Source organism: Salmo salar, chromosome 07 (assembly GCF_965601325.2).
Source record: "Salmo salar chromosome 07, fSalSal1, whole genome shotgun sequence".
NCBI classification, from domain to species: Eukaryota; Metazoa; Chordata; class Actinopteri; order Salmoniformes; family Salmonidae; genus Salmo; species Salmo salar.
Window position 1 is genome coordinate 69,983,325 of NC_138297.1, and position 23,982 is coordinate 70,007,306.

Genomic DNA, 23,982 nt, shown 5'->3' on the forward strand with positions numbered 1-23,982 from the left:
TTTAATTTTGTCTGAAGTTAATTTGCCATGGAAATGTACCTCTGACTGTCAATAGCCTCCTTTGTTTTCACTGGGTGGCGTGATAAGAGTCCCATCTCTCTCCATCAACCACATACAGTATGTCAACCCTACTTTCTCTCTCGCTCCCCCCAGGTGAAGGCCAACTCAGTGAAGCAGGAGTTTGAGAAGCAGGATGAGTTGAAGCGTTCAGCCATGCGGGCGGTGGTCGCCCTCCTCACCATCCCCGAGGCAGAGAAGAGTCCCCTGATGAGTGAGTTCCAGTCCCAGATCTCCTCCAACCCCGAGCTGGCTGCCATCTTTGAAAGCATCCAGAGGGACTCGTCCTCCGCTAACATGGAGTCCATGGACACCAGCTAAACTATGACTCTCCCACAATTCCCCTCTTCTTCCTTTCATTCCCAAAACAACATGATGCCGCAACAACAAAAAATACCTGGGGGGACCCTTTTATCAATCGTTCCATGATGCATTGCACTGAATCAGCAACAGTTATAGGAGAAAAGAAAAATAATTGAACTTTAAAACAACAAAAAAATGTTAAATGTAAAAAAATACAAGTAAAAGGAAGGTTCGCTTTTAAGCTCATCACATTTCTCATTTAATTTTTTCTAAAGAAAACACAAAATAAATCCGTTTTTGGTTTGTTCCATCGTTCCTTTTTTTTTGGTTGGGTTTTCTAATAATTCCTGAATTCGACAGGTACCTCCATGCAGATTTTGGATGCTGCTTCAGAGTGACTGTTTTTGCTGAGATGATGACATATGAACTGACTTAAATGGAAACGGACTGACTGCCTACAGCTTAACTCTACGAACGATGGGATATATATATATATATACATACACACTGCTCCTAACATACAAGACAGGAGACTTGACTAACATGGGATCTACAGGGGTTAAATCAATAAAATGATAGCATATTGAGTTTAATGGTTTCTGGACCATCACTTTGAGTTTTTGTTACCATGTTTCTTATCAGATTGGGTTGAATTGAATGGGGGGAGGGTTTATTTTTGGTTTTTGTAAGAATTGAATGTCCATCTCTGTTATTATCGTTTTTTTTGTTTGTCTTGTCGGCTGTTGGTTAGGACAAAGGTTTGGGGGAAGGGATTCAAGCAATCAGAAGAGGTGATGTTTAAGACTGTTCATAAATCTTCTATTAAAGAGGTGTGAGAGACATGTTCAGGACAGGGTGTTCTGTTGAATAAGTGGATAAATATTTACAATATTTTTGCCCTAATTTTAATTTGTACATGTCTCTTGCATCGACTAGTGGTAGTGTGCAGACGGTATTTGACCTTTGACTCCATTAGCATGTTCAAAACAACCCAATAAGGGAAGGAACGTGTCTTCTACAAGGCAGCACGTACCTTGGTGAAAGCCCAGCATTAGGAACAGGCATCTGTATATGGACAGAAGTACATTTTGTGAATAAAAGAGTGAACTGATTTTTTTTTTAGCCTCAGATCCAGGATCATCAAATTGTATTGGTCACATGTCCCTAATACAACGATGTAGACAGTGAAATGCTTACTGACAGGCCTCGTTATGTATTCCTTGGTATAGTCTCTACCCTCAGCTGATGTAGAGAGGTTATGAGTAAACACAAAGTTAAAACAGCCAATAACCTGGACCTGATGTTACTGCTCCCTTCCTTATCCTGTCAGGCTGGGTCACAAATGGCTTCCTATTCCCTATATAGTGCATTGCTTTTGAGTGGGAAGAAACGTTAACCTTTTTCAGGACGCTCTCTTATCTGTTTCAACAAAATGACCATCAGTCTGATGTCCCCCACTGAGAGGCAGTCCTTCCATCAGTCTGATGTCCCCCACTGAGAGGCAGTCCTTCCGTCAGTCTGATGTCCCCCACTGAGAGGCAGTCCTTCCGTCAGTCTGATGTCCCCCACTGAGAGGCAGTCCTTCCGTCAGTCTGATGTCCCCCACTGAGAGGCAGTCCTTCCATCAGTCTGATGTCCCCCACTGAGAGGCAGTCCTTCCGTCAGTCTGATGTCCCCCACTGAGAGGCAGTCCTTCCGTCAGTCTGATGTCCCCCACTGAGAGGCAGTCCTTCCGTCAGTCTGATGTCCCCCACTGAGAGGCAGTCCTTCCGTCAGTCTGATGTCCCCCACTGAGAGGCAGTCCTTCCGTCAGTCTGATGTCCCCCACTGAGAGGCAGTCCTTCCGTCAGTCTGATGTCCCCCACTGAGAGGCAGTCCTTCCGTCAGTCTGATGTCCCCCACTGAGAGGCAGTCCTTCCGTCAGTCTGATGTCCCCCACTGAGAGGCAGTCCTTCCGTCAGTCTGATGTCCCCCACTGAGAGGCAGTCCTTCCGTCAGTCTGATGTCCCCCACTGAGAGGCAGTCCTTCCGTCAGTCTGATGTCCCCCACTGAGAGGCAGTCCTTCCGTCAGTCTGATGTCCCCCACTGAGAGGCAGTCCTTCCGTCAGTCTGATGTCCCCCACTGAGAGGCAGTCCTTCCGTCAGTCTGATGTCCCCCACTGAGAGACAGTCCTTCCGTCTGTCTGATGTCCCCCACTGAGAGGCAGTCCTTCCGTCAGGCTGATGTCCCCCACTGAGAGGCAGTCCTTCCGTCAGTCTGATGTCCCCCACTGAGAGGCAGTCCTTCCGTCAGTCTGATGTCCCCCACTGAGAGGCAGTCCTTCCGTCAGTCTGATGTCCCCCACTGAGAGGCAGTCCTTCCGTCAGTCTGATGTCCCCCACTGAGAGGCAGTCCTTCCGTCAGTCTGATGTCCCCCACTGAGAGGCAGTCCTTCCGTCAGTCTGATGTCCCCCACTGAGAGGCAGTCCTTCCGTCAGTCTGATGTCCCCCACTGAGAGGCAGTCCTTCCGTCAGTCTGATGTCCCCCACTGAGAGGCAGTCCTTCCGTCAGTCTGATGTCCCCCACTGAGAGGCAGTCCTTCCATCAGTCTGATGTCCCCCACTGAGAGGCAGTCCTTCCATCAGTCTGATGTCCCCCACTGAGAGGCAGTCCTTCCGTCAGTCTGATGTCCCCCACTGAGAGGCAGTCCTTCCGTCAGTCTGATGTCCCCCACTGAGAGGCAGTCCTTCCGTCAGTCTGATGTCCCCCACTGAGAGGCAGTCCTTCCGTCAGTCTGATGTCCCCCACTGAGAGGCAGTCCTTCCGTCAGTCTGATGTCCCCCACTGAGAGGCAGTCCTTCCGTCAGTCTGATGTCCCCCACTGAGAGGCAGTCCTTCCGTCAGTCTGATGTCCCCCACTGAGAGGCAGTCCTTCCATCAGTCTGATGTCCCCCACTGAGAGGCAGTCCTTCCATCAGTCTGATGTCCCCCACTGAGAGGCAGTCCTTCCTGAAGGAACTGAGAAATGGAACCTTAACAGTATGGATTTGGACGTAGCTGCTGTTGACTTGAGCTTCATGTGCAGGAGTATAGCTTATACACTGACTACAGGTTTATATGTATAGATATATAAAGCTATAGGTTTATATGTATAGATATATAAAGCTATAGGTTTATATGTATAGATACAGTTGAAGTGGGAAGTTTACATACACCTTAGCCAAATACATTTAAACTCAGTTTTTCACAATTCCTGACATTTAATCCTAGTAAATATTCCCTGTTTCAGGTCAGTTAGGATCAACACTTCATTTTAAGAATGTGAAATGTCAGAATAATAGAGAATTATTTCTTTCAGCTTTTATTTCTTTCATCACATTCCCAGTGGGTCAGAAGTTTACATACACTCAATTAGTATTTGGTAGCATTGCCTTTAAATTGTTTAAGTTGGGTCAAATGTTTTGGGTAGCCTTCCACAAGCTTCCTACAATAAGTTGGGTGAATTTTGGCCCATTCCTCCTGACAGAGCTGGTGTAATGGAGTCAGGTTTGTAGGCCTCATTGCTCGCATACACTTTTTCAGTTCTGCCCACAAATTTTCTATAGGATTGAGTGATGGCCACTCCAATACCTTGATTTTTCTGTCCGTAAAGCCATTTTTCCACAACTTTGGAAGTATGCTTGGGGTCATTGTCCATTTGCGACCAAGCTTTAAATTCTTGACTGATGTCTTGAGATGTTGCTTCAATATATCCACATAATTTTCCTTCTCATGATGCCATCTATTTTGTGAAGTGCACCAGTACCTCCTGCAGCAAAGCACCCCCACAATATGATGCTGCCACCCCCGTGTTTCACGGTTGGGATGGTGTTCTTCGGCTTGCTAGCCTCCCCCTTTTTCTTCCAAACATAACGATGGTCATTATGGCCAAACGGTTCCATTTTTGTTTCATCAGACCAGAGGACATTTCTCCAAAAAGTACAATCTTTGTCCCCATGTGCAGTTGCAAACCGTAGTCTGGCTTTTTTATGGCAGTTTTGGAGCAGTGGCTTCTTCCTTGCTGAGCGGCCTTTCAGGTTATGTCGATATAGGACTTGTTTTACTGTGGGTATAGATACTTTTGTACCCGTTTCCTCCAGCATCTTCACAAGGTCCATTGCTGTTGTTCTGGGATTGATTTGCACTTTTCGCACCAAAGTACGTTCATCTCTAGGAGACAGAACACGTCTCCTTCCTGAGCGGTATGACGGCTGCGTGGTCCCATGGTGTTTATACTTGCATACTATTGTTTGTACAGATTAACGTGGTACCTTCAGGCATTTGGAAATTGCTCCCAAGGATGAATCAGACTTGTGGAGGTTTTTTCTGAGGTCTTGGCTGATTTCTTTTGATTTTCCCATGATGTCAAGCAAAGAGGCACTGAGTTTGAAGGTAGGCCTTGAAGTACACCTCCAATTGACTCAGGCTAATTGACATTTATCAGAAGCTTCTAAAGCAATCACATTTTCTGGAATTTTCCAAGCTGTTTAAATGCACAGTCAACTTAGTGTATGTAAACTTCTGACCCACTGGAATTGTGATGCAGTGAATTATAAGTGAAATAATCTGTCTGTAAACAATTGTTGGAAAAATTACTTTTGTTATGCACAAAGTAATGTCCTAACCAACTTGCCAAAACTAGTTTGTTAACAAGACATTTGTGGAGTGGTTGAAAAACAAGTTTTAATGACTCCAACCTAAGTGTATGTAAACTTCTGGCTTCAACTGTATATAAAGCTCAGTATTTCATGCTCTTGAGAGTTAAGGTGTGATGAGGTATGGTAAATAATCCATCTATGGAAAAATGCCCAAATAAAGAGGTCAATTTCTGCCTGAATTAATGCTGTCATTCATGATAGGCACATTTGATGGGGGCCACAAAAAATCTGAACACATGAGGGGCCGCAGTGGGTCTGCGTACCCAGATATGCAGCCAGAGCCGGCCCTAGCCTTTTGGGGGCCCTATCCATACCCGGAAATGCAGCCAGAGCCGGCCCTAGCCTTTTGGGGGCCCTATCCATACCCAGACATGCAGCCAGAGCCAGCCCTACTCATTTTGGGGGCCCTATCCATACCCGGACATGTAGCCAGAGCCGGCCCTAGCCTTTTGGGGGCCCTATCCATACCCGGACATGCAGCCAGAGCCGATGTTGTTGCAGTTACAAGTGTGTGACCATGGTTGTGTTTGGCCTCCAAGCGGCAGGCCAGTACCATAATGCTACCCTCCAAGCGGCAGGCCAGTACCATAATTCTACCCTCCAAGCAGCAGGCCAGTACCATAATGCTACCTTCCAAGCAGCAGGCCAGTTCCATAATGCTACCTTCCAAGCAGCTGGCCAGTTCCATAATGCTACCCTCCAAGCAGCAGGGCCAGTTACCATAATGCTACCATTCCAAGCAGCAGGCCAGTTCCATAATGCTACCCTTCCAAGCAGGCAGGCCAGTTCCATAATGCTACCCTTCCAAGCAGGCAGGCCAGTACCATAATTCTACCCTCCAAGCAGCAGGCCAGTTCCATAATGCTGCCCTCCAAGCAGCAGGCCAGTACCGTAATGCTATCCTCCAAGCAGCAGGCCAATACTCACCAATCATTCTAAAGATGGTAAAAGACGTGCCGATTCTCTTCAAAAAACCAAACCTTTGCTGTGTTAACTGACTGCAGTGAGCCTCATAACCCAACATCGATAATACGTTCAGTTGATGAAAACCAAACCTTTAAAGATCACGTTCATCATAGAAAATCAATTTCTGCAAAGGTCACTAGCTACTCAACCCTAAACGACTGGTCCGTGTCTGTTCACTTTTATAGTCCTAACAAGTACATCTATCAGCACGTATACGTGTCAAAGATGGCAGGGACACCCCACATCATCAAAATAATAATGTTTTATTGTCACATACACCAGATAGGTCAGTGAAATGTGTGGTTTTACAGGGTTTAGCCATAGTAGTATGGTACCCCTAGAGCAAATTAGGATTAAGTGCCTTGCTCAAGGGCACATCGTCTGCTCAAGTATTCGAACCAGCAACTTTTTAGTTACTGAACCAACACTTTAACCGCTAGTCTACATGCCACTTCAGAATCAGAAATTAACTTCTGTAAAGTTACTCAACGTATGCCTCACTTGTCCCCATTTTGTTGCTGATCAGATGAAAATGGTGTCTAATGTTCCACGCTAGCAAGTAAGCTAATTAATTAATTAACGTGAAGGGTCAATTAGAGGGCTGCTAATAAGCTTTGGAAGGTTGAAGGGTAATTTAGTTAGCTCATTAAGGAGGAGAAAACTGGAGTGGACATCTATACCTCAGGTTGTGTCCCCATTCTCCACCCTTCTCCTGAAGTATGCAGGTTTACACTGGTATACACACTTCCAGGGGAAGGATGGTCAATTCGGACGTAGCCTTTGACTCCGTTGAGGTCCTTGGACTTACTTCATTCTGCCATTTACCAGTAGGGAGCAGTGGTCATCAGTAAATATTATAGATTAAAACCAAACAACATTTCTGAACTGGTTTTATTTAACCACTAGGCTACCTGGGGCAGCAGGTAGCCTAGTGGTTACAACATCGAGCCAGTAACCGAAAGGTTGCTGGATCGAATCCCCGAGCTGACAAGGTAAAAATCTGTTCTTCTGCCCTTGGACAGTTCCCCGGTAGTCCATCATTGTAAATAAGAATTTGTTCTTAACTGACTTGCCTAGTTAAATAAAGGTACAAATTATTTCTCTCCAAACAACATTAAGTGAACTGGTTTATTTCTCTCCAAACAACATTAACTTATCTCTGAAACTGCAAAAAAATAAAAAAATAAACAATGACAGAAAGACTATCAGGTATTTAGGTCCCACTTCATTGGATAGTTCCCTGTAAATGGTCTATATATGCTGGAACTAACAACAACAGCTCAATGCTTGGTGAGTGTGTGCTCTGTGTGGATTATGTGAGGGAGCTAATGATTGTAGTGTCTGGAATGTGTGTGATGCTGGTGTGGTCTGTTAGGAGAGCTCTCCTCTGGGAGACATCACAGTAGGAGGTGGTTAGACCCTCTGGTGTGGCCTGTTAGGAGAGCTCTCCTCTGGGAGACATCACAGTAGGAGGTGGTTAGTCCCTCTGGTGTGGCCTGTTAGGAGAGCTCTCCTCTGGGAGACATCACAGTAGGAGGTGGTTAGACCCTCTGGTGTGGCCTGTTAGGAGAGCTCTCCTCTGGGAGACATCACAGTAGGAGGTGGTTAGACCCTCTGGTGTGGTCTGTTAGGAGAGCTCTCCTCTGGGAGACATCACAGTAGGAGGTGGTTAGTCCCTCTGGTGTGGCCTGTTAGGAGAGCTCTCCTCTGGGAGACATCACAGTAGGAGGTGGTTAGACCCTCTGGTGTGGCCTGTTAGGAGAGCTCTCCTCTGGGAGACATCACAGTAGGAGGTGGTTAGTCCCTCTGGTGTGGCCTGTTAGGAGAGCTCTCCTCTGGGAGACATCACAGTAGGAGGTGGTTAGACCCTCTGGTGTGGCCTGTTAGGAGAGCTCTCCTCTGGGAGACATCACAGTAGGAGGTGGTTAGACCCTCTGGTGTGGCCTGTTAGGAGAGCTCTCCTCTGGGAGACATCACAGTAGGAGGTGGTTAGTCCCTCTGGTGTGGCCTGTTAGGAGAGCTCTCCTCTGGGAGACATCACAGTAGGAGGTGGTTAGACCCTCTGGTGTGGCCTGTTAGGAGAGCTCTCCTCTGGGAGACATCACAGTAGGAGGTGGTTAGTCCCTCTGGTGTGGCCTGTTAGGAGAGCTCTCCTCTGGGAGACATCACAGTAGGAGGTGGTTAGTCCCTCTGGTGTGGCCTGTTAGGAGAGCTCTCCTCTGGGAGACATCACAGTAGGAGGTGGTTAGACCCTCTGGTGTGGCCTGTTAGGAGAGCTCTCCTCTGGGAGACATCACAGTAGGAGGTGGTTAGACCCTCTGGTGTGGCCTGTTAGGAGAGCTCTCCTCTGGGAGACATCACAGTAGGAGGTGGTTAGACCCTCTGGTGTGGTCTGTTAGGAGAGCTCTCCTCTGGGAGACATCACAGTAGGAGGTGGTTAGACCCTCTGGTGTGGTCTGTTAGGAGAGCTCTCCTCTGGGAGACATCACAGTAGGAGGTGGTTAGACCCTCTGGTGTGGCCTGTTAGGAGAGCTCTCCTCTGGGAGACATCACAGTAGGAGGTGGTTAGTCCCTCTGGTGTGGCCTGTTAGGAGATACTTTCTACATTGTCCAGGCTGGTCCTCTCTGTTATCTCCTCTTCTACGCTGGTCCTCTCTGTTATCTCCTCTTCTACAGTATCCAGGTTGGTCCTCTCTGTTATCTCCTCTTCTACAGTATCCAGGCTGGTCCTCTCTGTTATCTCCTCTTCTACATTGTTCAGGCTGGTCCTCTCTGTTATCTCCTCTTCTACAGTATCCAGGCTGGTCCTCTCTGTTATCTCCTCTTCTACATTGTCCAGGCTGGTCCTCTCTGTTACTTCCTCTTCTACTAGAAAGGAGGTAACAGAGAGGACCAGCCTGGTAGGTAACAGAAGTATGCAGGCTGGTCCTCTCAGTCCCTCTCTGTGTCTGTGCTGACAGGAATGTTCACAGTCCACTGAGCCTCGTCTAAAGCCGTGTTTCTCAACCCTCCCTTCGGGGTCTCCCAGACGTTTCACAATGTTGTTGTAGTTCTCAACAAGCTCACCTGATTCACCTATTCAAGGGCTTGGTGATTAGTTGACAAGTTGAATCAGGTGGGGGTCCCCGATGCAACTAGAGTTTAATATCTAATCACAAACACAGGGCTCAACTCACATATCTCTCAAACACAGGGCTCAACTTACATATCTCTCAAACACAGGGTTCAAATCACAGATCTCACAAACACAAGGCTCAAGTCAAAGGTCTCCTCTTAAACACAGGGCTCAGCTCAAATATCTCTCAAACACAGGGCTCGGCTCACAGATCTCTCAAACACAGGGGTAAACTCACAGATCTCTCAAACACAGGGCTCAACTCAGGATACCAGTCAGAGGAAATAAGTTCATAGTTTAAGGTAATGTTTTGTTCTGTTAATCAGTGATAATGGTATACCTGGAAAAAAAGCACATACTGTAAGGGCAAAATCATTTCAACCCTCAAGGTAAAATCCTATAAATCTAGATGATGGTAGCCTAAATCTATTATGATACAATCAACTGTGGTAATGTCTTACAGTAATAGGTCTAACAGGTCACACTACGTCTGTTATATCAGGTTCACCTCACAGCGTTACAGTACTGAGTACTCCCTGTATTACTCAGAAACTCACTACAGAATAATTAGAATAGAGAGTCCCTTTGGAATGGACTTTAGACGGAGTGGTCCCTGTTCCTTCAGACGGAGTGGTCCCTGTTCCTTTAGACGGAGTGGTCCCTGTTCCTTCAGACGGAGCGGTCCCTGTTCCTTCAGACGGAGCGGTCCCTGTTCCTTCAGACGGAGTGGTCCCTGTTCCTTCAGACGGAGTGGTCCCTGTTCCTTCAGACGGAGTGGTCCCTGTTCCTTCAGACGGAGTGGTCCCTGTTCCTTCAGACGGAGTGGTCCCTGTTCCTTCAGACGGAGTGGTCCCTGTTCCTTCAGACGGAGTGGTCCCTGTTCCTTCAGACGGAGTGGTCCCTGTTCCTTCAGACGGAGCGGTCCCTGTTCCTTCAGACGGAGCGGTCCCTGTTCCTTCAGACGGAGTAGTCCTGTTCCTTTAGACGGAGTGGTCCCTGTTCCTTTAGACGGAGTGGTCCCTGTTCCTTCGGACGGAGCGGTCCCTGTTCCTTCGGACGGAGCGGTCCCTGTTCCTTCGGACGGAGCGGTCCCTGTTCCTTCGGACGGAGCGGTCCCTGTTCCTTCGGACGGAGCGGTCCCTGTTCCTTCGGACGGAGCGGTCCCTGTTCCTTCGGACGGAGCGGTCCCTGTTCCTTCGGACGGAGCGGTCCCTGTTCCTTCGGACGGAGCGGTCCCTGTTCCTTCGGACGGAGCGGTCCCTGTTCCTTCGGACGGAGCGGTCCCTGTTCCTTCGAACGGAGCGGTCCCTGTTCCTTCAGACTGAGTCGTCCCTGTTTTGTGTGGGGTCTTATTAAAGGAGTACGGCCAGCCCCTAGCCCTGATATGGCTAGCTTAGGATGTCATAGACAGCTACACTCTTAGGGGGAAAAAAAGGTTCCAAAAGTTTTATTTGGCTGTCCCCATAGAAGAACCAATCAGCAGCAGTGGGGTGGCTTAATAACTGGGACTTTAGAGCTGACCTATCCCCTCAGTGTTAGTTCACGGTGTTCTCTGCAAGAGGTAGGAGGGGGCAGGCAGCAAGAGCCTCAACACTTTACCTCCCACTATCCACCCTGCTCAACGGCTGACATGACCAGCACTCAGGTACGTCTCACTACTGAACTTTACACAGTAACTTAACTCAGTGTCTTTAAGGTAGATGTATGCTATAGCTTTATTCTGCAGAAATGCTAAGCACATTTGAGTTTGTTCTTCAACTCAAGAAAGAGCTTTGTCACACGCCAGACATCTGATTTTTTCTGAATACTCAGAATTATCATGAGGTTATAGGCAGCATTCCCTAGTTCATGTGAGGGTTAAGGACCACTTGAAATGACTTGACGGAGTATTTTCAAGGTTGTGTTTTGGGAGAGAGACGGGAGAGGACCAGATACAACCGGTTATTTCATGGCAAATTTTAAACTTAATCAACAATTTACCTTTAAAAACACAAACTGGGTTAATTTAAAAGACTTCTCTTGAATCAGTTTGTCAGATTAACACCCAAGCAATCATTAAACATGTTTTCCTCTGCCCAGAGCTGGAATTAATGCAGCAAAATGCTATTTATATGCAAATAGCTTTCCGCACTAATAGAATCTTACCGGTGCTGCTGGCTTGGGTTGAAAGAATGAATAATTACCACAACAAAAAGACTCATTCTAATGAATAGGAATGTTTAGATTAATTCTCAGTTTGGAAACGTAATTTAAAGGTTTTTAAGCTATTTTCTGTCTCCCGGCTCTTCTACAGTAGATATGAGGACAACAGCAGCATCCTGAGCTGACAAAGAAACACTTCATGGAAGGAACAAGAGGCTGGTGAGTGTGTTTCCAATATATATAAATTGATGCAAAAAAAGTTTGAAGTTATGAGTTTGTATGTCTCTGAAGAAGTTGTCCAATATCAGGATTGGATATACGTTGACGATAAACAACGTTTCTTTATCTCTAGGGAAGTTGTACACACACTACACAATATCAGGATTGGATATACTTTGATGCTGCAGACAGTTTCAAGTTGTGACATTGTTTATTTCTAGAAAAGTTGTACAACGTAGCTTCATAGGTACCAACGATATATATATATAACCCTGTTTCCTTGTCCATTCTGAGGAAACATCCATGTCTCTTGTGGACAGGCCCTCTGATCAGCAGTACTTCCTTAAGATGCACCTCCCCAGGATCAAGAAGAGAACCCAGTCACCCCACAGAGAGACCGTTTCCCCTGTCCTCTCATACTACTCAGAGCCAGCCTACCTGCAGCACCGTAAGGTAAAGTACAGGAAGCAGCAGCTAGTAAGTCATCTTCATACAGATACTATCCTCTCTTCTAACACTCTGGAATAGGGTTTAGGGAAAGCACAGACTTCTTGAAATGATCAATACACAGTGGTTGATTGTTAGATCTCAAATTGACCCCCAGTCTTCGACCCTCTACGCCCTTCCTGTAGATCTGGAAAGGTCAGATAGGGTTTTCAGACAGAGCATCATATGAACACAACCCCCACCCCCACTGTGTTTTCATTTTGTTCAGGATGTGACTAGAGATCTGGCCCCGCTGCCTGGTGGAACGAGAAGAGGAGCGCTGGAGGAGGAAGACCAGGAAGAGACGCTGAGCCTACGGAGCATGCCCAGTATGAGAAGCACCCTGAGTCACGCCTCAAAGGTGAAAAGGTCACGGGGGTTCCCGAAGAGACACACCATCCCCGAGCTCAGACTGCCCCCTGTTACTAAGATTCATCCTGACCCCAGGTACTTCCTCACTTCTTTTATTGACATGTTTCTATCAAGACCACTCCTCGACATGCAACACTTCCTGTCCCTGAGGGAAAATGCTTTGGATTGAACTGGAGTCTATATAACCCCATGTCTATATGAGTCAATATAACCCCATGTCTATATGAGTCAATATAACCCCATGTCTATATAACCCCATGTCTATATGAGTCTATATAACCCCATGTCTATATGAGTCTATATAACCCCATGTCTATATGAGTCTATATAACCCCATGTCTATATGAGTCAATATAACCATATGTCTATATGAGTCTATATAACCCCATGTCTATATGAGTCTATATAACCCCATGTCGATATGAGTCAATATAACCCCATGTCTATATGAGTCTATATAACCCCATGTCTATATGAGTCTATATAACCCCATGTCTATATGAGTCTATATAACCCCATGTCTATATGAGTCTATATAACCCCATGTCTATATGAGTCTATATAACCCCATGTCGATATGAGTCAATATAACCCCATGTCTATATGAGTCTATATAACCCCATGTCTATATGAGTCTATATAACCCCATGTCTATATGAGTCTATATAACCCCATGTCTATATAACCCCATGTCTATATGAGTCAATATTACCCCATGTCTATATGAGTCAATATAACCCCATGTCTATATGTGTCAATATAACCCCATGTCTATATGAGTCTATATAACCCCATGTCTATATAACCCCATGTCTATATGAGTCAATATAACCCCATGTCTATATGAGTCTATATAACCCCATGTCTATATGAGTCAATATTACCCCATGTCTATATGAGTCTATATAACCCCATGTCTATATAACCCCATGTCTATATGAGTCTATATAACCCCATGTCTATATGAGTCAATATAACCCCATGCCTATATGAGTCAATATAACCCCATGTCTATATGAGTCTATATAACCCCATGTCTATATGAGTCTATATAACCCCATGTCTATATGAGTCTATATAACCCCATGTCTATATGAGTCTATATAACCCCATGTCTATATGAGTCTATATAACCCCATGTCTATATGAGTCTATATAACCCCATGTCTATATGAGTCTATATAACCCCATGTCTATATGAGTCTATATAACCCCATGTCTAAATGAGTCTATATAACCTCATGTCTATGAGTCTATATAACCCCATGTCTATATGAGTCTATATAACCCCATGTCTATATGAGTCAATATAACCCCATGTCTATATAACCCCATGTCTATATGAGTCTATATAACCCCATGTCTATATGAGTCTATATAACCCCATGTCTATATGAGTCTATATAACCCCATGTCTATATGAGTCAATATAACCATATGTCTATATGAGTCTATATAACCCCATGTCTATATGAGTCTATATAACCCCATGTCTATATGAGTCAATATAACCCCATGTCTATATGAGTCTATATAACCCCATGTCTATATGAGTCAATATAACCCCATGTCTATATGAGTCAATATAACCCCATGTCTATATGAGTCTATATAACCCCATGTCTATATGAGTCTATATAACCCCATGTCTATATGAGTCTATATAACCCCATGTCGATATGAGTCAATATAACCCCATGTCTATATGAGTCTATATAACCCCATGTCTATATGAGTCTATATAACCCCATGTCTATATGAGTCTATATAACCCCATGTCTATATAACCCCATGTCTATATGAGTCAATATTACCCCATGTCTATATGAGTCAATATAACCCCATGTCTATATGTGTCAATATAACCCCATGTCTATATGAGTCTATATAACCCCATGTCTATATAACCCCATGTCTATATGAGTCAATATAACCCCATGTCTATATGAGTCTATATAACCCCATGTCTATATGAGTCAATATTACCCCATGTCTATATGAGTCTATATAACCCCATGTCTATATAACCCCATGTCTATATGAGTCTATATAACCCCATGTCTATATAACCCCATGTCTATATGAGTCTATATAACCCCATGTCTATATGAGTCAATATAACCCCATGTCTATATGAGTCTATATAACCCCATGTCTATATGAGTCTATATAACCCCATGTCTATATGAGTCTATATAACCCCATGTCTATATGAGTCTATATAACCCCATGTCTATATGAGTCTATATAACCCCATGTCTATATGAGTCTATATAACCCCATGTCTATATGAGTCTATATAACCCCATGTCTATATGAGTCTATATAACCCCATGTCGATATGAGTCAATATAACCCCATGTCTATATGAGTCTATATAACCCCATGTCTATATGAGTCTATATAACCCCATGTCTATATGAGTCTATATAACCCCATGTCTATATAACCCCATGTCTATATGAGTCAATATTACCCCATGTCTATATGAGTCAATATAACCCCATGTCTATATGTGTCAATATAACCCCATGTCTATATGAGTCTATATAACCCCATGTCTATATGAGTCAATATAACCCCATGTCTATATGAGTCAATATAACCCCATGTCTATATGAGTCTATATAACCCCATGTCTATATGAGTCTATATAACCCCATGTCTATATGAGTCAATATAACCCCATGTCTATATGAGTCTATATAACCCCATGTCTAAATGAGTCTATATAACCTCATGTCTATGAGTCTATATAACCCCATGTCTATATGAGTCTATATAACCCCATGTCTATATGAGTCTATATAACCCCATGTCTATATGAGTCTATATAACCCCATGTCTATATGAGTATATAACCCCATGTCTATATGAGTCTATATAACCCCATGTCTATATGAGTCAATATAACCCCATGTCTATATGAGTCTATATAACCCCATGTCTATATGAGTCTATATAACCCCATGTCTATATGAGTCTATATAACCCCATGTCTATATGAGTCTATATAACCCCATGTCTATATGAGTATATAACCCCATGTCTATATAACCCCATGTCTATATAACCCCATGTCTATATGAGTCAATATAACCCCATGTCTATACACTTAGTATACCAAACATTAGGAACACCTTAATATTGAGTTGCACCCCTCCCCCTTTTGCACTCAGAACAGCCTCAATTCGTTGGGGCATGAACTCTACAAGGTGTCGAATGCGTTCCACAGGGATGCTGGTCCATGTTGACTCTGATGCTTCCCACAGTTGTGTCCAGTTGACTGGATGTCCTTTGGGTGGTGGACCATTCTTGATACACACAGGAAACTTTTGAGTGTGTAAAAACCCAGCAGCGTTGCAGTTCTTGACACAAACCGGTGCACCTGGCACCTACTACCACACCCTGTTCAAAGGCACTAAAATATGTTATGTTGCCCATTCACCCTCTGAATGGGACACATACACAATCCATGTCTCAATTGTCTCAAAGCTTAAAAATCATTTTTATACCTGTCTCCTCCCCTTCATCTACACTGATTGAAGTGGATTTAACAAGTGACATCAATAAGGGATCATAGCTTTCACCTGGAATCACCTGGTCAGTCTACAGTATGTAATGGAAAGAGCAGGTGTTCCTAATGTTTTAATACTCAGTGGATGTGTCTTTATGTTTGTCATAGAGCCAGTCTGGAATTGAGGGGAACTGGCTACCTGGGATGTTCCAGACTTCCACCCATCATCAAATCTACCAGAACCCATGAGCCTCTGCACCAGGAGAGACCCCCAGGTCCAGCTGGGTACAGGTTCGATACCTTTCTCCATGTAGGTTCTAACTAATTACTCACAACCCAATGTGAGGGAGAGGAGCTACTCACACAGTAAATCTACAGGGGCGTCAGGACACAGGACCCCGCCTCAGTACTGCTAATAATGGAGTCTCACGCTTCTCCCTCCCCAGGTATAGTCTACATACAGCAATCATCCCTCCCCAGGTATAGTCTACATACAGCAATCATCCCTCCCCAGGTATAGTCTACATACAGCAATCATCCCTCCCCAGGTATAGTCTACATACAGCAATCATCCCTCCCCAGGTATAGTCTATATACAGCAATCATCCCTCCCCAGGTATAGTCTATATACAGCAATCATCCCTCCCCAGGTATAGTCTATATACAGCAATCATCCCTCCCCAGGTATAGTCTACATTCGTACAGCAATCATCCCTTCCCAGGTATAGTCTACATACGTACAGCAATCATCCCTCCCCAGGTATAGTCTATATACAGCAATCATCCCTTCCCAGGTATAGTCTATATACAGCAATCATCCCTTCCCAGGTATAGTCTACATTCATACAGCAATCATCCCTTCCCAGGTATAGTCTATATACAGCAATCATCCCTTCCCAGGTATAGTCTACATTCATACAGCAATCATCCCTCCCCAGGTATCGTCTACATACATACATACATACATACATACATACATACATACATACATACATACATACATACATACAGCAATCATCCCTCCCCAGCTGTAGTCTACGTACAGTAATCAGTTTTTCACAGCTTTAGCTCCTCTAAATATGAGTGGCTTGTTGGTTAAATTCACGGCATCAAATGAAAGAGAGGTGAAGAGGAGAAAGAAGTGCCTAGTCAATATCTCCGGCAGCAGACATATGCAGTTTCATTTTCTGCTTATTAATGATTTAAAGGCTGGTTAGTCTGCTGCCTGAGGCAGGAGGAGAAGGGGGAAGCAGGGCGGAAAGAGGGGGAGGCAGGGGGAGAGGAGCTCTGCAACATTCATTTGTCTATCTGGTGAGAGAAAGAGGGAGAGAGCAGTTGGAGAGAGAGGTTAAGAGCCTGAGCGAAACTGGAGAGTTGTGAGGGCCATGCAGTTTACACAAACACACACACACACACACACACACACACACACACACACACACACACACACACACACACACACACACACACACACACACACACACACACCACAATCACTTCTAGCATGGAACCCAGTTGGACTAATAAAATGGGCGTAAAGTGGCTCAATATGAAATGAAAAGGAAGTGCTTCTGGAATGCAAACAGCCAATACGGAGGGCGAGCTTTCTGTCAAACAGCCAATACGGAGGGCTAGCTTTCTGTCAAACAGCCAATACGGAGGGCTAGCTTTCTGTCAAACAGCCAATACGGAGGGCTAGCTTTCTGTCGAACAGCCAATACGGAGGGCTAGCTTTCTGTCAAACAGCCAATACGGAGGGCTAGCTTTCTGTCAAACAGCCAATACGGAGGGCTAGCTTTCTGTCAAACAGCCAATACGGAGGGCTAGCTTTCTGTCAAACAGCCAATACGGAGGGCTAGCTTTCTGTCAAACAGCCAATACGGAGGGCTAGCTTTCTGTCAAACAGCCAATACGGAGGGCCAGCTTTCTGTCAAACAGCCAATACGGAGGGCCAGCTTTCTGTCAAACAGCCAATACGGAGGGCTAGCTTTCTGTCAAACAGCCAATACGGAGGGCTAGCTTTCTGTCAAACAGCCAATACGGAGGGCTAGCTTTCTGTCAAACAGCCAATACGGAGGGCTAGCTTTCTGTCAAACAGCCAATACGGAGGGCTAGCTTTCTGTCAAACAGCCAATACGGAGGGCTAGCTTTCTGTCAAACAGCCAATACGGAGGGCTAGCTTTCTGTCAAACAGCCAATACGGAGGGCTAGCTTTCTGTCAAACAGCCAATACGGAGGGCTAGCTTTCTGTCAAACAGCCAATACGGAGGGCCAGCTTTCTGTCAAACAGCCAATACGGAGGGCTAGCTTTCTGTCAAACAGCCAATACGGAGGGCTAGCTTTCTGTCAAACAGCCAATACGGAGGGCTAGCTTTCTGTCAAACAGCCAATACGGAGGGCTAGCTTTCTGTCAAACAGCCAATACGGAGGGCTAGCTTTCTGTCAAACAGCCAATACGGAGGGCCAGCTTTCTGTCAAACAGCCAATACGGAGGGCTAGCTTTCTGTCAAACAGCCAATACGGAGGGCTAGCTTTCTGTCAAACAGCCAATACGGAGGGCCAGCTTTCTGTCAAACAGCCAATACGGAGGGCCAGCTTTCTGTCAAACAGCCAATACGGAGGGCTAGCTTTCTGTCAAACAGCCAATACGGAGGGCCAGCTTTCTGTCAAACAGCCAATACGGAGGGCCAGCTTTCTGTCAAACAGCCAATACGGAGGGCCAGCTTTCTGTCAAACAGCCAATACGGAGGGCTAGCTTTCTGTCAAACAGCCAATACGGAGGGCTAGCTTTCTGTCAAACAGCCAATACGGAGGGCCAGCTTTCTGTCAAACAGCCAATACGGAGGGCTAGCTTTCTGTCAAACAGCCAATACGGAGGGATAGCTTTCTGTCAAACAGCCAATACGGAGGGCTAGCTTTCTAGTAAAGCCTGAAATGAGGTTCTTAATTTAATACAATCTACATCACCTCGGGTTTACCAGAGTGCATTTCATAATGTCTCCATTTTTGCCCCAAATAATTTATTCACTATAAGTGATATTGGAGTTTCGGTGTTCCTTTGAATAAAGTTAAAATGTCAAAGCATCATTAGTGGAACGAACAAACTGCTGGTGATTCAATATTTTATTGGTCTTTTATTGAATTGAGATATCCACCCCTAACACAATAATGAGAAGATTCAGAACAATTCATAAAACAGAGGATGGATCTCTCCAGGGGTATAAAACACGGAGCTTGTTTAGGAGAATATACTGTGCTGCTGTGTTCACTCTGCAAACTGACTCTGACATTAATGTCAATGTACAACATTTATACTAGAAATTACAGCCATTTTCACAGAGAAAATATGAAATCTCTTTAAACACGTTAGAAATCAGAGCCCCTACATGTCCTTGTTGTCTCTATCTCTCTGATTTGCATGATGGTAAGACTGAATTCTCAGTCTCAATTCACATTTTGTCTATCACCTGTTGCTGTAGGCCTGAGAAGCAGGGAGATGTCACCCCTGGACTTCCAGAGAAGAAGGCTGTTGGTCTGAAGAAGCAGGGAGATGTCACCCCTGGACTTCCAGAGAAGGAGGCTGTTGGTCTGAAGAAGCAGGGAGACATTCCCCCTGGACTTCCAGAGAAGGAGGCTGTTGGTCTGAAGAAGCAGGGAGACATTCCCCCTGGACTTCCAGAGAAGAAGGCTGTTGGTCTGAAGAAGCAGGGAGACATTCCCCCTGGACTTCCAGAGAAGGAGGCTGTTGGTCTGAAGAAGCAGGGAGACATTCCCCCTGGACTTCCAGAGAAGGAGGCTGTTGGTCTGAAGAAGCAGGGAGACATTCCCCCTGGACTTCCAGAGAAGGAGGCTGTTGGTCTGAAGAAGACTTTTAATAATGAGGACCTCCTCGAAGTACCTGTTGTGACCATGTCCAAGGTCATTTCTGATCAACCTCCACCCAAGACCCAACGCATCACGTTCCACAGCCCCGTGCTGCAGGCCGTGTACCCTATCACCCCTAACAATGAAACACAAACCAGGAAGGCAGAGGAAGATAGGAAACCCCTGTATCCCAGAGTCCTCTCTTCTACATCCACCTGCGCTGTATCTAACACCATCGGTCCTGAGAAAGTATACAGATTCCAGCCACATCTTCTGAGAGATAACCCCCCTCCATACTCCTCTGAGTGGACCGATCCAAAGGCTTTAACCCAAGGAAGGACTGAGTGGACTGAACCAAGGGCTCCAACCCAGGGGAGGAGAGAGATGCTGTTGATCAGACTGAGCATCACATGGTCCAAAGCCGAGAACAGCAGCAACCTGAGACAGCCACAGTCCCAGTCTCAGCTCCAGCGTTGCCCCATCCGTCCTCTGAAACCAGCCCTGAGAAGACTGCCCATTTCCAACACAAGGAGGCTGAGGGACTGGGGGAGACGGGGGACGACGTTGGGGTGTCTGTGGGAGGAGGAGGAGGGGTGTGTCCCACCCCCGGTCCCAGTCCAGCCTGGGTTACTGGAACCCTTTACAGGGTTCAAAGAGCACCTCTGTCGCCAGCTTCTCCACTCCCCCACCCCCCTGGCCCAGCTTCTGGAGAAGGCCTCCGAGGTAGACCATATAGACAGACAGGCAGACAGACAGGCAGACAGACCAGTAGATAGACAGATAATGTCCCAGGTTCCTCAGGTGCATACCCTCCAGACCCCCTGCAGTACTCTACCAGCCCATACCGTGCAGCTGTCTGGATCTCAGGGTCCAGGAGGGGCTCTGCCCAGAATCACCATGACCAGACCAACTCCTTCCCCCAAACTCCCCCTCCTTCAGTCACACAATAAGAACAGGCATGCAGCATAGATAGATAGATAGATAGATAGATAGATAGATAGATAGATAGATAGATAGATAGATAGATAGATAGATAGATAGATAGATAGATAGATAGTCTATTTTACATGGAACTGTCAACCTACAGTGGTGTTCTAACTCGAAACCATCAATCTACAGGCCTGTTCTACCATGGAACCGTCACTCTACAGGCCTGTTCTACCATGGAACCGTCACTCTACAGGCCTGTTCTACCATGGAACCGTCACTCTACAGGCCTGTTCTAACATGGAACCGTCACTCTACAGGCCTGTTCTACCATGGAACCGTCACGCTACAGGCCTGTTCTACCATGGAACCGTCACTCTACAGGCCTGTTCTACCATGGAACCGTCACTCTACAGGCCTGTTCTTACATGGAACCGTCACTCTACAGGCCTGTTCTACCATGGAACCGTCACTCTACAGGCCTGTTCTATCATGGAACCGTCACTCTACAGGCCTGTTCTACCATGGAACCTTCACTCTACAGGCCTGTTCTACCATGGAACCGTCACTCTACAGGCCTGTTCTACCAATTAACCGTCACTCTACAGGCCTGTTCTACCATGGAACCATCACTCTACAGGCCTGTTCTACCATGGAACCGTCACTCTACAGGCCTGTTCTACCATGGAACCTTCAATCTACAGGCCTGTTCTACCATGGAACCGTCACTCTACAGGCCTGTTCTACCATGGAACCGTCACTCTACAGGCCTGTTCTACCATGGAACCTTCAATCTTTAGGGGCGCCGAGACACAGCCCTGGGGGACTCTGCCTTCAGCACTGCTAATAAGGAGGATAATTGTTTTAGCTATACAGGATTGCTACGGCCTGGTCTGCTGAGACGAGCACAATCCCAACGTCAATGACTATAGATCAGGCCTTGACTGAGTCCCTATTTCGTATAGAGTTGCACTACTTCTGACCAGAGCCCTATGGGCCCTGTATAAGGATAGTGTACTATTTAGGAGGCATGCCTCGTCTCTGTGGTGTCTGGACTGACCATGCTGTGTGTTGTAGTGGTGTGAGAGAGAGTTGTTTGTTAGCTGTGACAAGACTGAAAACTCTGTCAAATATATGTCCTGTGTAGTTAGCTGCTACATTCTGTTCTCTATGTGTTGTGTAGTTAGCTGCTACATTCTGTTCTCTATGTGTTGTGTAGTTAGCTGCTACATTGTGTTCTCTATGTCCTGTGTAGTTAGCTGCTACATTCTGTTCTCTATGTCCTGTGTAGTTAGCTGCTACATTCTGTTCTCTATGTCCTGTGTAGTTAGCTGCTACATTCTGTTCTCTATGTCCTGTGTAGTTAGCTGCTACATTCTGTTCTCTCTGTCCTGTGTAGTTAGCTGCTACATTCTGTTCTCTATGTCCTGTGTAGTTAGCTGCTACATTCTGTTCTCTATGTCCTGTGTAGTTAGCTGCTACATTGTGTTCTCTATGTCCTGTGTAGTTAGCTGCTACATTCTGTTCTCTATGTCCTGTGTAGTTAGCTGCTACATTCTGTTCTCTATGTGTTGTGTAGTTAGCTGCTACATTCTGTTCTCTATGTGTTGTGTAGTTAGCTGCTACATTCTGTTCTCTATGTCCTGTGTAGTTAGCTGATACATTCTGTTCTCTATGTGTTGTGTAGTTAGCTGCTACATTCTGTTCTCTATGTGTTGTGTAGTTAGCTGCTACATTCTGTTCTCTATGTCCTGTGTAGTTAGCTGATACATTCTGTTCTCTATGGCCTGTGTAGTTAGCTGATACATTCTGTTCTCTATGTCCTGTGTAGTTAGCTGCTACATTCTGTTCTCTCTGTCCTGTGTAGTTAGCTGCTACATTCTGTTCTCTATGTCCTGTGTAGTTAGCTGCTACATTCTGTTCTCTATGTCCTGTGTAGTTAGCTGCTACATTCTGTTCTCTATGTCCTGTGTAGTTAGCTGCTACATTGTGTTCTCTATGTCCTGTGTAGTTAGCTGCTACATTCTGTTCTCTATGTCCTGTGTAGTTAGCTGCTACATTGTGTTCTCTATGTCCTGTGTAGTTAGCTGCTACATTCTGTTCTCTATGTCCTGTGTAGTTAGCTGCTACATTCTGTTCTCTATATGTTGTGTAGGTAGCTGCTACATTCTGTTCTCTATGTCCTGTGTAGTTAGCTGCTACATTCTGTTCTCTATGTCCTGTGTAGTTAGCTGCTACATTCTGTTCTCTATGTCCTGTGTAGTTAGCTGCTACATTCTGTTCTCTATGTCCTGTGTAGTTAGCTGCTACATTCTGTTCTCTATGTGTTGTGTAGTTAGCTGCTACATTCTGTTCTCTATGTGTTGTGTAGTTAGCTGCTCCATTCTGTTCTCTCTGTGTTGTGTAGTTAGCTGCTACATTCTGTTCTCTCTGTGTTGTGTAGTTAGCTGCTACATTGTGTTCTCTATGTCCTGATTAGTTAGCTGCTACATTCTGTTCTCTATGTCCTGTGTAGTTAGCTGCTACATTCTGTTCTCTATCTGTTGTGTAGTTAGCTGCTACATTCTGTTCTCTATCTGTTGTGTAGTTAGCTGCTACATTCTGTTCTCTATCTGTTGTGTAGTTAGCTGCTACATTCTGTTCTCTATCTGTTGTGTAGTTAGCTGCTACATTCTGTTCTCTATGTCCTGTGTAGTTAGCTGCTACATTGTGTTCTCTATGTCCTGTGTAGTTAGCTGCTACATTCTGTTCTCTATGTCCTGTGTAGTTAGCTGCTACATTCTGTTCTCTATGTCCTGTGTAGTTAGCTGCTACATTGTGTTCTCTATGTCCTGTGTAGTTAGCTGCTACATTCTGTTCTCTATGTCCTGTGTAGTTAGCTGCTACATTCTGTTCTCTATGTCCTGTGTAGTTAGCTGCTACATTCTGTTCTCTATGTCCTGTGTAGTTAGCTGCTACATTGTCTTCTCTATGTCCTGTGTAGTTAGCTGCTACATTCTGTTCTCTATGTCCTGTGTAGTTAGCTGCTACATTGTGTTCTCTATGTCCTGTGTAGTTAGCTGCTACATTCTGTTCTCTCTATGACAAGTTGGCTTGTGAAGATCACTCTGTCAATGCATGACGTTTTTGTAGTTGTTGTTATCTCGACAAATCCTCTATTTTGGAGAGCACCATTTTATTCTGTATGCTGATTATTATATTACCATTGTAATATCTATCCCCCCTTACATTTCCATGTGTTGAATTGCGACAACGGTTTCTTAACCAGCATTCACTAAAATGTTTCTTTACATGACGATTTTCTCTATTGAAGAAATAAACAGTCGCTTCTATAA

At 45.2% G+C, this 23,982-nt stretch overlaps 2 protein-coding genes across 4 annotated transcripts in view; both read left to right on the forward strand.

Annotated features, from left to right (window-relative positions):
• LOC106576631 (cullin-associated NEDD8-dissociated protein 1) overlaps window positions 1-1,471 on the forward strand; it is a 70,093-nt gene extending 68,622 nt beyond the window's left edge. For both annotated transcript variants that reach the window (XM_082978012.1, XM_082978011.1), the window contains exon 23: window positions 154-1,471. In XM_082978012.1, coding sequence (XP_082834138.1) covers window positions 154-378 — 225 coding nt within the window. In that variant the 3' untranslated portion in view covers window positions 379-1,471. The remainder of the gene's footprint in view (window positions 1-153) is intronic.
• Window positions 1,472-10,465: 8,994 nt separating this feature from the next.
• LOC106576636 (uncharacterized) lies at window positions 10,466-23,982 on the forward strand. 2 transcript variants are annotated; one of them, XM_082978014.1, is made up of 6 exons: window positions 10,466-10,765; window positions 11,417-11,481; window positions 11,802-11,934; window positions 12,197-12,414; window positions 16,025-16,147; window positions 19,336-23,982. In XM_082978014.1, exons 2-6 carry the CDS (start codon window positions 11,462-11,464, stop codon window positions 20,687-20,689), a joined length of 1,848 nt encoding a protein of 615 aa, XP_082834140.1. In that variant the 5' UTR covers window positions 10,466-10,765; window positions 11,417-11,461; the 3' UTR covers window positions 20,690-23,982. The 2 variants fall into 2 exon arrangements, with proteins under 2 accessions (XP_082834140.1, XP_082834139.1); XM_082978013.1 differs by having other exon boundaries at window positions 10,467-10,765; window positions 11,414-11,481.